A 13313-nucleotide genomic window follows, 5' to 3' on the forward strand; every position below is an offset into this window, starting at 1 on the left:
CTGCCTCTGCAGAGGGCTGCCAGGCCATTCTCCTCCTTAGATTACAGTCTGGCTTTGCCCTAACCATATAGGCTTGGCTTATTTTTAAGGTGAGATCCTGGACACTCTTTTTAAGGCTTGCTCAGGAGTTAGTGTCAGAGATGTGAAGTGACATGCTGGTTGATGTATGGCCTGGACTGAGCTTACAAATAGGTTCTGTTGGCTTTCAGTTGTGTTCGTTTTGTGTTCAGAGAGTAGCCAAGTGACTGGGAATGAGTGGCGAGTCATCACCTAGGGAAAGCAGGGAGGAAGGGGCTGTCCCTAGAACACCTTGCCTGCTCCCAGATGGAGAGAGTGACATGGAGCACAATGAGAATGACTTCAGGCATCACAGCGGACCGCGGGAACTTCAAGTGGTACTCCGTCTGATCTTCCATGGCTCCGGTGAAAAATGAAAACCCAGTAGTCCCAGAGGAGCAAAATAAGGGCTTTCTGCCCTTTGCCCAGCAGAGGGCGCATCCAGCCCCTTCTTCCTACAGAGGAAGAACCCAGACCGAGAGTGAGGGCAGATGACAGATGTCCGAACTTTTTGTGAACTCTCTATAGGACTCACGGGTCCTTTTCTCTTAAAACATGGAGAGAAGTGAGACTTTTGATGAGCCATCTGAGAGAAATGAGCCCACACTGACGGCCACTGAGGGGTTGAGTATAAAGCATTCCCCCTCAAAAGCAAGCAAGTAGTTTAGCATCATGTCAACAGACAGAGGCTGTGCATATGGCTGAAAGAGAAGCACAGGTTTGAAGGTTTCCCCACACCCAGCCCCAGGTGGGCACTGGCTCTAGAAACACACACGACTGATTCTTCATCTAAAACTCTAAAGTCTCCGTGCTCCCCTCTGACACACTGACATGGCACCCCAGTTCCTAGGAGAGTCACTCACAACAATGGCAGCAAGAGGGGATGTGAGGGTTTGCTCTTTCGTTTCATCCTCAACTTGGAGACAGATGCATTTGCCAAAGACTTCCCAACCCTAACCAGACCTTAAGTAGATTTGCTTCTGTAGAGTATTTAAACTCAGGGACCAAAAAAAAAAAAAAAAAAAAAAAACCCACCTACATTAACCACTCTGCATGCAGCCTGGCCGAAACCTATACAAGACAGGTTTATGCCATCAGCAACTCACCGAGGTGTACCCCGACAACCAGTTCAAGAAGCGAACTTGGGCCAAGCCAAGAACTTGCAGTGGCAGCACCCAAGACAAAAAGTGAGGGCATGCTGCTCTCTGTGATGCCAGGCTGACTCCCCAGACCAGAGCCCCACAGGGCACTGACTTCCTTGACCTTGGCAGCTGTCCTTGGGATCCCCTTACCTGTCAGATCAAACCTATGTGATTCAGGGTTGGGAAAGAGAGCTCCTTAACTTTCCCAAGAGACACCTGGAGTCATTAAACAACAGCACCTTTCTTGGGGCCCCTGGGTGGCTGAGTTGGTTAAGCATCTGCCTTTGGCTCAGGTTGTGATCTCAGGGTCCTGGGATAAAGCCCCGCATTGGGCTCCCTACTCAGGGGGAAGTCTGCTTCTCCCTCCCCCTGCTCATGTATGTGCTCTCTCTGTCTCTTTCTCTCTCTCTCTCTCTCCCTCTGAAATAAATAAATAAATAAATAAATAAATATGTTTAAAAAAGAGAGAGAGAGAGAGAACTTTTCTCCTTTTCATAACAAAGCTACCGCTGTGAGGCCAAGATAGGTCTTGTTTGAGAGGCCGACTTCTAGAACTTGGGGTTGCCTGTGGCCGAATGACAACACAGCACCAGCAACAGTAACAACAACAAACCTTGCTCTCGTGACAGTCTTGGGAACGGCATGTGATTCAAAGGTGTCCCATTCTTTGCCTTACCTTACTTCATCCCCTCAAATAAAAAAATCTCTCTGTGAACTCATGAGTACAAAAGTCCCACTATGATAAAAGCCACCGTGCTGTCCCCAAGCCCAGGGAGGCAAGAGTTTCCTTAGTCTTCGAGATTATGGGCGCATCTTGGCAGTTTCTTGAATGCCTGTGGGGAAGGACTTCCTACCTTTCCGGCACGCCTGTCCCTTGCCACTGTGCATATCTGTGTGAGTGTGTCTGCCTATGTATTTGTATATGCACGCGTGTGTGTGCACATGCATGTGTGCATGCATGTGTGAATGTGTGTGCCTGTGCATGTGTGCCTATGGGTGTTGGAGAGGGTGGTTCTCAGTCGTCATGACAACACATCTCCACCTGGACTACACACAGGCACACCAGCCGCATAGGACGAGTTGGACCAGCCCGGTATGGCTGAGCATGAGGACCCCTACCGCAAAGAGGTATAGGGTTTTGTCACAACGATCCTGAGGCTGCTGGAAAGGGGCAATAAAATCAGGCAGGTAAACGGAAAAGACCCAGTCGTTACCCAGAAGGAACCAGAGGAAGAGGAGGAGGCTGAGGACGAGGTGGGTGGTAATATTCCCGCGCCTTTGGCCTCCAGGAATAGTCATCATCGTCGTCATGGTGGGTCACCACGGCCTTGGACAGAAGGTGCCACATCCTGCTGGAGTCTTGCTGCAGGAGAGACACCTGCATGCTGGTAGGGAGCGAGGGTCGGAGGGCAGAGTGGCCAAGTCGGGGTGGGGGAGAGGGGAAAGAAGGTAGGGGAGAAACAGAAAGAGAGATTTATTATGAGAAGGGCACATGCTGGAGTTGGAAATGCCGCCAAGGAGTGATATTTAATGGTGAAGAATTAGAGCGGGCAAGAGTGAAAACCTCCGTCCTGAGTCGCCACCCCTGGTGGCAGCTGCCTTTGAGATGCGGGAGCGGCTCTGGACAAGGGATTTGCTGGCTGAAATTCATCTCCACAGCCAGTTTCACTGTTGTTCTGGTTTGCCTCATCGGCTTTGAGGTCATCCGTGGCCTTCCTGGCTCCAGTGATCTGCCCCTCCTCCTCCCATGGCCACAGACATGCCTGTGGTCATTAGTTGGAAGTGCCGTCATCCCCACCCCTAGTAAATCTCTGTTATTTAAGTCACTGGGTCATGGTGGCCGGAGCGGAATCTTGCAGATGTGAAGCGCTTTCAGGCATGTTGTCTTATTTAAAATGACCCTATGGAATGCACATTACTTTCCCCACTTCAGAAACAAAGGAGTTAAGGACCAGGAAGTCTGCCTAAGTTCACGCATATAAAAAATTGAAGAGCCAGAGTAGATCACGAGGTCTGCCTTCAGCCAAAGCTGACATCCTCTCCCCCACATCCTTCTGTGCCTCTGCCTCTACCAGTAGCTTCCCTCTTTGGTGACTCTCAAATGTGGCCTAAGCCCTGACCTCATCTGCATATAGGCTGATGGCACCCAAGTGGGCAGCACCTTTCTAGAACATTCCCCCAGAGTTCAGAAGCATGTAAAGCTCCATTGAGTATCCTCAGACCCTGGGCTCAGTACGCTGACGACAGAACTTGTTACCTTCCATATCCCCTCATGTGGTGACATCGCCCAAGCTAGAAACCGGGGATGCTCCCTGCTCCTCCCCTCGCCAAGCGGTAGATGTGATGCTGCTTGTACCTCCTTTTGTTCCTTCTGCACTAGAACAAAGGGCAGGGTCCAGCTGTATTTGGTTCACCTTCCCTCCTGCTCGTGACTTTCCTCAGTCACAACACATGGCTTCTGCCTCCAGGGTGTCCTTTGCTCTGCCCTGGGGTCCCACTGTCTTCTCATCCCCAGCTCACTGTGTCTGCCCAGTCACTGTCCCGGGCACTGACAACCGGAAGCTGGGTGGAGAGACCTTCCCTTCTCCTGTCCTAGCACCCTTCCGCCACACATGACTTTGTAACATGGATGACTGGTCCTGATGCTGGAACCTCTGCCCGGTGAGGAGCCCCCAGCAGACTTTCCTGCTTCCTCCAGGCCACTTGGCAGGCCTGGTGAGTTCCACATGCCATGGGACCGCGCCTCGACCCACACCTCCATGCCTCCAAATCCAAAGGTCAATTTTAGTCCTTATTTCCCTGGAGCCCCAGTTCAACAGCAAGAGGCTTGTAAACAGATAATTACTTGTGGTGGATGCTTCTACCACTCACCATCTCCAGGGATCTGTAATCCCAAGCAGGGCCCTGCAGCACGAGGGCATCCCTCCTGTCCTTAGGAATCCATCCAGTCAAGAGCACAGACCCTTGTCCTTTGAGCGCTAGCCTTGCTAATTCCTCATAGAGAGACAAAGGCCATCTCACCCTACTGGGTAGTTCCTGGCTCCCCTGATATCCCTTGGAAATGCTGCTCCCATTTTATTGCACAAAGGACCACCCCCTCACTCAGCTCTTACAGCACTCACACATTTCGGTTCCAGATGCTTCCTCTATAGATGCACCCACAGAAGACCACAGGTCAGCTTTGCTAAGGAGTCCTGGCTCCCTGTCTTCCCTGTGTCTAGCAACTTGATCAATGATCAAGACCGACGCGGCTCATCCATTCTTTTCCAGAGTCCCAGGCTACCCGCCCTCCAAGGCCAACTTCACAGCACCCCTAACCCATGGAGAACTGGGCTTCAGAAAAAAATCCTCCAATTACTGAAAGTGTGGCAGACTGGCGGGGGATGGGGCAGCATGGAGTCAAGAGATGGAGCCAAGAGGGTTCCAAGCCAGGGCCGTGGAGTGAGTGATCATATCAAGAGAAATGGGGGCCAGAGGAGCCCAAGCTGTGCTTTTAGGTGGATGATGGTTTCAGATTTGGACATGTCACATTTAAAATTCTGGATGCAAATGTCGGTGGAGGGGACCTGCAGGACAGTGGGATTAGAGCCTGGGGGTGAAGAGTGACAGGTGAGACAGACACAGCTGGGGGTTCTGTGTGCAATGGTGACAGGTGTCTCTAGCAATGGGCCTTATAAGGAAGGAGGTCCCTGTGCTGGAATGAGTGCTTAGTGGGTACCTTCTTGATGAATGTGCCCAGAGACCTGAGGGGGGCTGCATTACTTAAATGGGTGCCTGGCGGCCCCACAGCTGGAGCCATCAGGCCAGAATGTCAGCAGTGATTTTCTCTGGCTGGTGGAATTGGCAGGTGATTTTGATTTCCTTCTTTGTGCTTCTCCTATGCTCTTACTTTCTACATGAAGAGTTATTTCTTATGAAAGGACAGCACACAGGGGTGCTTGGGTGGCTCAGAGGGCTAAGCCTCTGCCTTCTGCTCGGGTTAGGGTCCCAGGGTCCTGGGATCAAGCCCCACATCGGGCTCTCTGTTGAGCAGGGAGCCTGCTTCCTCCTCTCTCTCTGCCTGCCTCTCTGCCTACTTGTGATCTCTCTCTCTGTCAAATAAATAAATAAAATATTTTTTAAAAAAGGAAAACAAAAGGACAGCACAGCCCAAGTAAAGGTGCTGGTCTGCTGCTTGGGCTGTGTGAGCTCAGTTAATGCTCACCCAAGGAGCTCCGTATTATCGTCTCTGCTTCATGGGTGGGCACACTAAGGAGCGGAGAAGGTAAGTCATTTCAGCCAGACCCATGGGGAGTAAAAAGGATGAGATGGGTGTCAGTCCACACTTGTGGCCATTATCTACACCACATTCCCCAGATGTTTAAATCAGAGAATGTTGAGTGGGAGGGGCTCTTTGCTGGGAAGGTGCTCCTGTTTGGTCCCACTCTGCCCAGGTTTGCTACAATTATGACTTAGAGCTCAGCTGGGAGGCAGAGTATTTCCATAAGAAAAGGACAGTGAAGCTCAGAGAGGTCTAGAGAGCCACCTGCACGAAGCTGGCCCATCCAAGGAGGACTTCCTGGAAGAGGGCGTAGGCTCTGGAACCCTGTGAGCAGGGAGAGGTGGGAGGGACCTCCTTGGAGGGCAAGTGGTGTGGCGAGGGTGAAGGGTGGTGGGTTTGGGAAAGAGGCTGGAAACGGCATGATGGAGAAGGGCAGCTGAGGGGGACTCGAGGTCAGGCAGGAGTGGACGGCACAGCAGCTCTGCCACCTACTCTGTGTAAAGTCAAGAGAAGCAGCCTGTGAGCCTCAGTCTGCTTGTCTGTAAGCTGGAGCTGATGGTAGTTACAGTCCAGGTTGTAGTTACTCGGCACCCATTCTCCTTCCCAGCTAGGCCCCATCCTGTGGGTGTCCCCCACCCATCACAGGTGTACAGGAGAGAAAATCCCAGCGTCTGCCATCCCTAGAGGCGCCTTCCCCATATGCTCGGCATGCCAGGGGCAGCAGGATGCCCAGGGTCCATGTATCTGTCTACCCCTCAGGACTGCTTTGTGGGCACCGTCACTCTAGGAGAAACTGTAAGTAGGTCTCACTGCCCAGGCTTTCTGGAGCCGTCTGGTTCCTTCCTCTTCCACCCACCTTTTTGTTGTGAGCTCTTCCAGTACATGACCTCTTAGCTTAGCGACAGCTGGTTGATTTTTTGTTCCTTGTTCCTTGTGTTAAAAAATCCTTTCTGATACAAGTACCTGCCTCAGAGAGGTTCTCGAAGGACTCAGGTCACGTGGCACGCCCTCACTTGGTGCTGGAAATTCCTACTGAGAGGCGGGCTACTGAGAGAGGAAGTGGAGCGTTAGGTGGGTAGAGGGCCACTAAATCAGGGTTTCTGAACCTTTCTTTTTATCGTGGCCCTCAGTAACAAATACATTTTACATCACAACCTAGCAGCCGGGGGACTGAACTTCCTTGCCGGCTCAGAGAAGCCACGGTCTGTGCTGTTTTCCTCCGAGGACTGTTACTAGAGTCCCCTTTTACTCACAGAAGTGTCCCAGTTCAGATGAGAAACTATGTGGCCAACGTACCCACATGTGTCCCCATGTGTCACACTGGGCCCTCTCAGAGTTTCTTTTCTGTTTTTGTTTGTTTGTTTGTTGTTTTTTTCATGGTCATGACCTACTGAATTCATTTTCTGAGCTTTCCTGTGGGTTGTGACTCTGGGAACCAGCCTGTCGCTGCCGCTCAACTTCCTCTTCAATCAAATGCAGCACTTAGGCGCTATCTGAAGCATTTGGGAAAGGATGCTGGGCATTGCGATGCGGTGTCCCGAGAGGGTTGCGGACAAAGCCCTGGCCTCACCCACAAATTCTCCGTCTGAGAATTCTACAGGCCTGCTCGTTGTTGCTCTACTGTGTATTATCTCATCATGATGAGCACAAAAATTTAATTTGGCTTCAAACAGGTTTAGATTGCCAGGGAAAAAAAATCAATGTTGTTTATTGGGGCCCTAGGTTGTTCATTAAAATAAATTACCTTTGAGTTCTGGGCTGGATTTCATAAAGGCAAAGTTTGCCGTTGTTAAGGGGAACAGAGCCCGTGGACGGGAACATCTCCACAGGAAAGTTTCAGTTCACAGCCTGATGATGAGAGAGTCCAGTGAGGGAGAGCTGAGCGGGCGTAATTACTGCTGAAAACTCTGCCCTTGTTTGGAACATCTCTATGGCGCTCAATCCATCAGAGCTTTCCCCTAACATCACAGGGCCACAGGGGACAGGCGGCCCCACTGAGCAGAGAGCCTCTAGGTTTCCTTGTAGCTAAACAGAGTCCTAAACAGATCCCATGGGGATGTTGTTACAGGGTGGGTTGGGGGGGAGCACGTGTTCCTGCACGTTCCAGAACATTGCCCTCAGACTGCTGTCGGGAGCTGGGGGGCACTTACTAGTGAAGTAATCAGACACAAAAGGCTCCGAGCACTTGGCTCAAATCAGACATGGTTCCCATGAATTGAGTCTGTGACTTCTGGCCGCAAAGGAGAGCAGCAATCTTGAAGACATTCCTTTGATGGCGTATCAGTACCCTGACCAATGCCCCTGGCCAGCATCTCTTAAAGGCCCCACGCTGCAGAAGGAAGCAGGCAAAAGAAACATTCAGTGGGTCCAAATGACATTTTATACCTAGTTCTCGCTTGTGCTTCATTTTTGTGAAACCATGTTGAGATAAAAACAGATGCTTGTGTGTTCTGGCCTTGGACACAGGAAGCTCTGAGGGGGTCGTGGATGGCTGGGAAGGGTGGCTGGTAAATGGAGGCAGACTGGACATAGCTTAGCATACCTTAGACCTCAGGTGCTTTGGGCAGGTGGGACACTACTGGGGGCCCAGGGTTCAGAACCCTAACCGCAGGCTACGCAAGACCTTCCGTATTTTTTTCTTCCGTCCCTTTTCCTGTGAAAACAGATGTCAATACAAACCCATGAGCAAACCGGCTCCCCACACGGACATAAGCTGAGGATGACAGAGAAGCACCCTGACCCTTGAACATCCGAGGTTAGCGTTTGATTGATGACTGCAGCTCACCACCCGGTGCTAGTCAATTAAGAACGAGGAGGAGAACGGAAGTACGAGCTGCTCAGAGTAAATACATCTGAACTAGCCGCGAACTCCACTGCCCTTCACAGGAAGCTTTTGAAAAAGAAGCACGGAGAAAGACCGAGATTACACTGGCTAGACTCAAAGGTAAAATTAATTGGCAGTCAATGACGCCTCCGTGTCAGCCGCTGTGGGACCGAAGCCACAGCGCAGCGCATGGAACGCAGGGCAAGAGGAGGGAAGCCGCTGCTAAGAGGCCCGGCTGTGGATGAACGAACGCTTCTCACCTGGGAAAACCCATGTCTCTGCAAGCGGACTCCAGGACCCCCCTTGCCCTGTTGCTTCCACGTTCCTGGGCTCCCTGGGGCTTGGGGGCGGGGGAGTTGTTCTGGCTGCCCTGCAAGTAAGTAGCAAACCACTGAAGGATGCATACCTTTAGTTACATTTAGTTACATCTCTGCCAGAACTACAAAAAAAGGATAAACATGCTTCACCTTTAAGGCTCCAATGATCCCACCCACCAGCAAATAGAGAGGAATGAGGGGCTGTATGGGGCAGTCTTCCAAAAACTTCATGCCTACAAGGGGGAGAGAACAAAGGAGGATTAAGAGAAATGCATTCAAGAGCACAGTGGCCAGTTGGGAAGAGCCAGGAGATTTCTGCAGAAGACGCTGTTCCTATAAACTGTGAGATGATCGATCCCCAGTGCACCCCGTCTCACGGGCCACCTGGTCTTCAGCATGCTCAGGGGACTGAGTGGTTGTCCACCAGACATCGGGCAGAGTGGGGGCCAGACATCACTTCTTCTGGCTATTAACTGGCTGAACCCTTTCTTAATGGTAATTTTAATCCCACTAGCAATGCTTCCCCTACTTTTCTCAGGCATCTGTCTTCTAGGCCTATTATGAACTAATGACGGTACGATATATTATTTAAAATATATGAAAGAAATGCCTATTGCCCTCTGCAACCAATCTGGCTCAAATGACCAGGTTGCATCATACTTGGTGGCTGGGCAGAGACATGGACGGCTCCGTGAGTGTCCCTTCCATTTCCCAGTCCCCGGGTGGGTAGCCAGTGCTGTGTGACTAATTCTAACCAATGCGCTGTGGGACACTCTGGGGACAAAGCCTTTAAAACCTGACACGTGACCTTTGGTCTTCCTCTCCTGCTTTGACCCCCTGGAATCCATGGGTCGAGATGGCCCGTGCTCAAGACTGAAGTAGTCTGGAGTGTGAGGTCCTCACACTACCCTGGGGAGTCCATCAGAACCCGGGAGAGGCTCCTGACCCACAGTGGCATTTTCACGAGCAAGAGATAAACCTTTACAGTGCTGATCCACTGAGATTCTGGGGCTAATTTATTACTGCAGCGCGATGAAGTCCCTCTGACCGATTCATCTGTCACCAGAGCCCAAGAAAGAGGATGCTCACTGTAAAATCGAAGTCTTCTGTTATAATGACATTTCAAGTTTTAGCTCTGATTTGATTTTTACTTCCCACGAATGCCTTGGGACTTAGAGGAAATAAGCCGTTTCCCCACGGCTACACCATATTCCACTGAAATTAATAAAAATTCCTGGGTAGACAGAGCCCCACAGATTCAGGGCCCCAGAGTCAAATCAAATATGCACGTTGCTCCAGTCATCAACCTGGGGAGGCCTGCCTTCCACGATAGCTCTGATGCTCCCCTGAAGCCATTACTAGATACAAATACTTTCCAAGCCTCGATGCAACCTCTTCACACAAAGACCTTTAAATGCTGGATGCCAAAGTTGTTGGATATGAACTGCCTTTCAATTCAAAACCCAGCTGCGAGATGAACATTGAGTAATGACTTCTATATCTGCTCATTCCTAATGAATAAAAACAGCTGCTGCTCACAGGAGGGTCAAACGGCGCACAGATGGCTTCGAAGGGTCTTAATAAATTTAATAAAAGCGTCTTTCCCTGCTGTTCTTCACGTGTCGCTTAGTACCTACCTTACTTCTAGATTTGCTTTCTGTCTGATCAGCAGGATCACAATGACCCTCTTTAGGCTTTTTTGGGGGGGCATATTCTGGGGTTTTAAAAATTATGTTTTTACGTGTCTTATTATGACATAATAAATAGAACACTATTTTACCATTGTAAATTGGCAATTTTGTCCACGATTCAGTGGCAATAATTATGTTCCCAATCTTGGGTATCTATCCCCACTCTTCAGTTCCAAAACTTTCTCAACGCCCCGAACAGAAACTCGTAATCACGGAGCAGTGATTCCCCAATACCCTCCTCCTGCAGTGAGTGTAGTGATTTTAGTATAATGTCTATGGGAACAGGCCTTGTAGGTTCTTGCTTCATTTAAGCAGCCTTGTTAGTGAATGAACTATTCCAGTTAAAAGTCATTTCCCAGATAACTAAACCACAGGCTCCAAAGGCTTGTTGCCCCGCCCCCTCCAATAAAAATCTTTTACTCGATAGATTTTGCACAGGACATTTTTTAAAAGGATACTCCTGACTTCCTAAGCAGGGTGGAGCAGAGCCACATAAAACATGTTTATTTTTGAACTCCCTATGATAATGACAGCTTCAGGGCCTGCTGAAGTGGTTGGGTTGTCTGTCCTTCCACTAAACGGCCCCAGACTGCTCAGCTCCTTTAGTTCTGTGCAAATGTTAAAGTCTTATTTCGTTCTATTATTTCCCATCTAACTGTCAGCTTTTGCTTATTAAAAATCTAAGAGTACTATTTTGTATTAGTTTTTTGTTTTTTACTATTTAGCTCCTTTTTTTTTTTTACTGAGTGGAATTCACATAAAATAAAAGTAACCATTTTAAAGTGAAGTATTCAGCGGCACTGAGCGTATTCAGGAAGTTGTCTAATTGCCACCTCTATGTAGTTTCAAAATATTTTCATCACCCCAAGGAGAAACCTCAAACTCATTAAGCACTTAGGGTTCTGAGGTCTTATTCAACAACTCCCATGCCCTTTGAACTTCTACTCCAGCAGGCTATGAACTTGGAGACTAGAACAGCAGGCTTGCTAGGTCTCTACTGAAATAGGGCTAGCTCGGTTCTGTGTACAGAACCCAGGCGTCCCCATTAGCGACATTCCAGGGCCTGGGTTTAAATCCACTGACTGACACATGACAATGGTTTTTAGCTACTCCGGAGGATTCCCATTCTCTTGACACTTCATACTTCTAGATTATTGAGGTTGTTTAATATATGAGACTTATGGAAGCATTTATTCATGCATTCTGCAGAAGAAACGCTCTATGCGTTTTCAAACACATTACTGTAGTATCTCTCATACTGCTCACGACAGGCTTCCGCACAGGAACACAGGAGCTGGGAAGGGACCTTGGGACACCTCCAGCCCATTGGCCCCCAGCCTGGTCCACAGGTACCACATCATCTAGCCACAGATTTTTTAAACGCAGCTATGTGTCCCCACCCTGAACATATTATGTCAATATCTCCCAGAGCAGGACCAGGAGTCAGTCTTTTAAAAACATTCAACCAGGTCCTTCTGCTATACCTAATAGGCATTTGGAAATCCTCCTGGGTCCGGCCAGCGAGTCCAAGACAAGTTTTATGTGTAAAGATACAGTGCCATGGTCCTGTGGCCAGATGCGGCTGCCCCATGGCGTCCAGCAGCCCAGTGGCCAGCTCCCCTGTGAAGGGCACGGAGAGCGGAAAGCAGGACAATGAAGCAGGCTGCAAGGAGAAGGAGCAGGCGCCAAGTTAGAAACACACAGACCCTTTCGATTCCTTTGCGGCGCCGTCTACTGATGCCTCCAAGACGCCTGAACTTCTGGCAAGTCAGCAGATGGCAGGAGGTCACTGCACGACTGCACAGGAGGGAGGGAGGGGTGCAAGCCCAGACCTGCCTCTCTGAGAGAGCAGAATGTCTCCGATGAGCGTGCTGCCAGGTCTAAGACCCACGTTTCCTGCACCACCTCTCCCAACTCCGACAGCTTCTAGAAAAGGAGTTTATAAACTGCTGCTCTGCCCGTGCCAGGACGCCAGAAGCCACCTCGTTTGCCCAGCTAGGCAGGATCGACCCTTCGCTTCCTGGGAGCCTCTCCCCGCCGCAGATGGTTCTCCCCCTCCCTGCCCAAGATTCACTGACAACTTGATTTATCACTTACAGAATTTGCTTCACGATGTCTCCTTTCCCTTTCTGTTTCTTTGGCGCTAGCTCCCATAGAATATGATAGGAGATGGTCTCCTAAAACTTCTTACTGACACACAGTGGAAGAGAGTTCTTAGCTGCCTGGGGTCTTTCTTCTGGCTCCTGCCATCATTTCGCCCCTCTGGGGTTGGGAGAGGGCAGAGCTGCGGGAGTTGCACGGATCTGGATCCAGTCCTGGCCCCAGTCACTCCTTAGCTGTGTGGCTTGGGGCAAATTAGATGACCTCCTGGGCTGCCATGTTCTTCTGTACAATGCATTCGCAGATGCACACCCCAGCTCACTATACGGCACTGTGATTAGGCAATTATTTCCCCTTGTTATTTCTCAGTCTCCCCATCTGTTAAATGGCCGGCACATACAGGTTTTGTTTGTATAAATAAAATAAAAAAGAAATAAACTATAAATAAATATATTATAAATAAATAAATACAGCACTTTTTCCGTCATTACGAATTCAAATGCATTTCGGGGAGCTTGCCCCCTCCCCAGTTCTCACTGTTAAAGTTTTGATAACATCACACATTTTTGTATCCTGCTGGGTTCTGATGCCAGCCCTGACAGCATATCGCGGTAGCTTCCTTAGCCTTAACCCCTTCCTCTCCAGGTAATCACCCGGTTTTTGCTCATGTCTCCCCACCTGCCCATCTTCCTTGTCTCCTATGCAGTTTATGTGCTCTGGCACAAGCTGACACCACCCAGGGCTTTGGAGAAGGGCATGAGGTTTAGCTGTAAATTAATCAGCAGAGTAGGGTTCATTGGATAGGTTATCATTTGGTGGATAAGCTTCTGACTCATCTTGGGCCAAGCATACTCAAGCAGAGAAAAAAGGAAAAAAGCGTTCTCACTCTTTGGATAGAACTTTCCAGAAGCAAGGCTTCTC

At 49.7% G+C, this 13313-nt stretch overlaps 1 protein-coding gene across 1 annotated transcript in view; it reads right to left on the reverse strand.

Moving 5' to 3' along the window:
- Positions 1–2189: 2189 nt before the first annotated feature.
- Positions 2190–13313, reverse strand: part of TMEM272 (transmembrane protein 272) — a 31814-nt gene continuing 20690 nt past the window's right edge. Inside the window, 3 exon segments of the mRNA XM_059143991.1 lie at positions 2190–2459; positions 2461–2577; positions 8752–8916. Of these exon segments, the coding sequence (XP_058999974.1) occupies positions 2190–2459; positions 2461–2577; positions 8752–8916 (552 nt within the window).

This window comes from Mustela lutreola, chromosome 13 (genome assembly GCF_030435805.1).
Source record: "Mustela lutreola isolate mMusLut2 chromosome 13, mMusLut2.pri, whole genome shotgun sequence".
NCBI lineage: Eukaryota > Metazoa > Chordata > Mammalia > Carnivora > Mustelidae > Mustela > Mustela lutreola.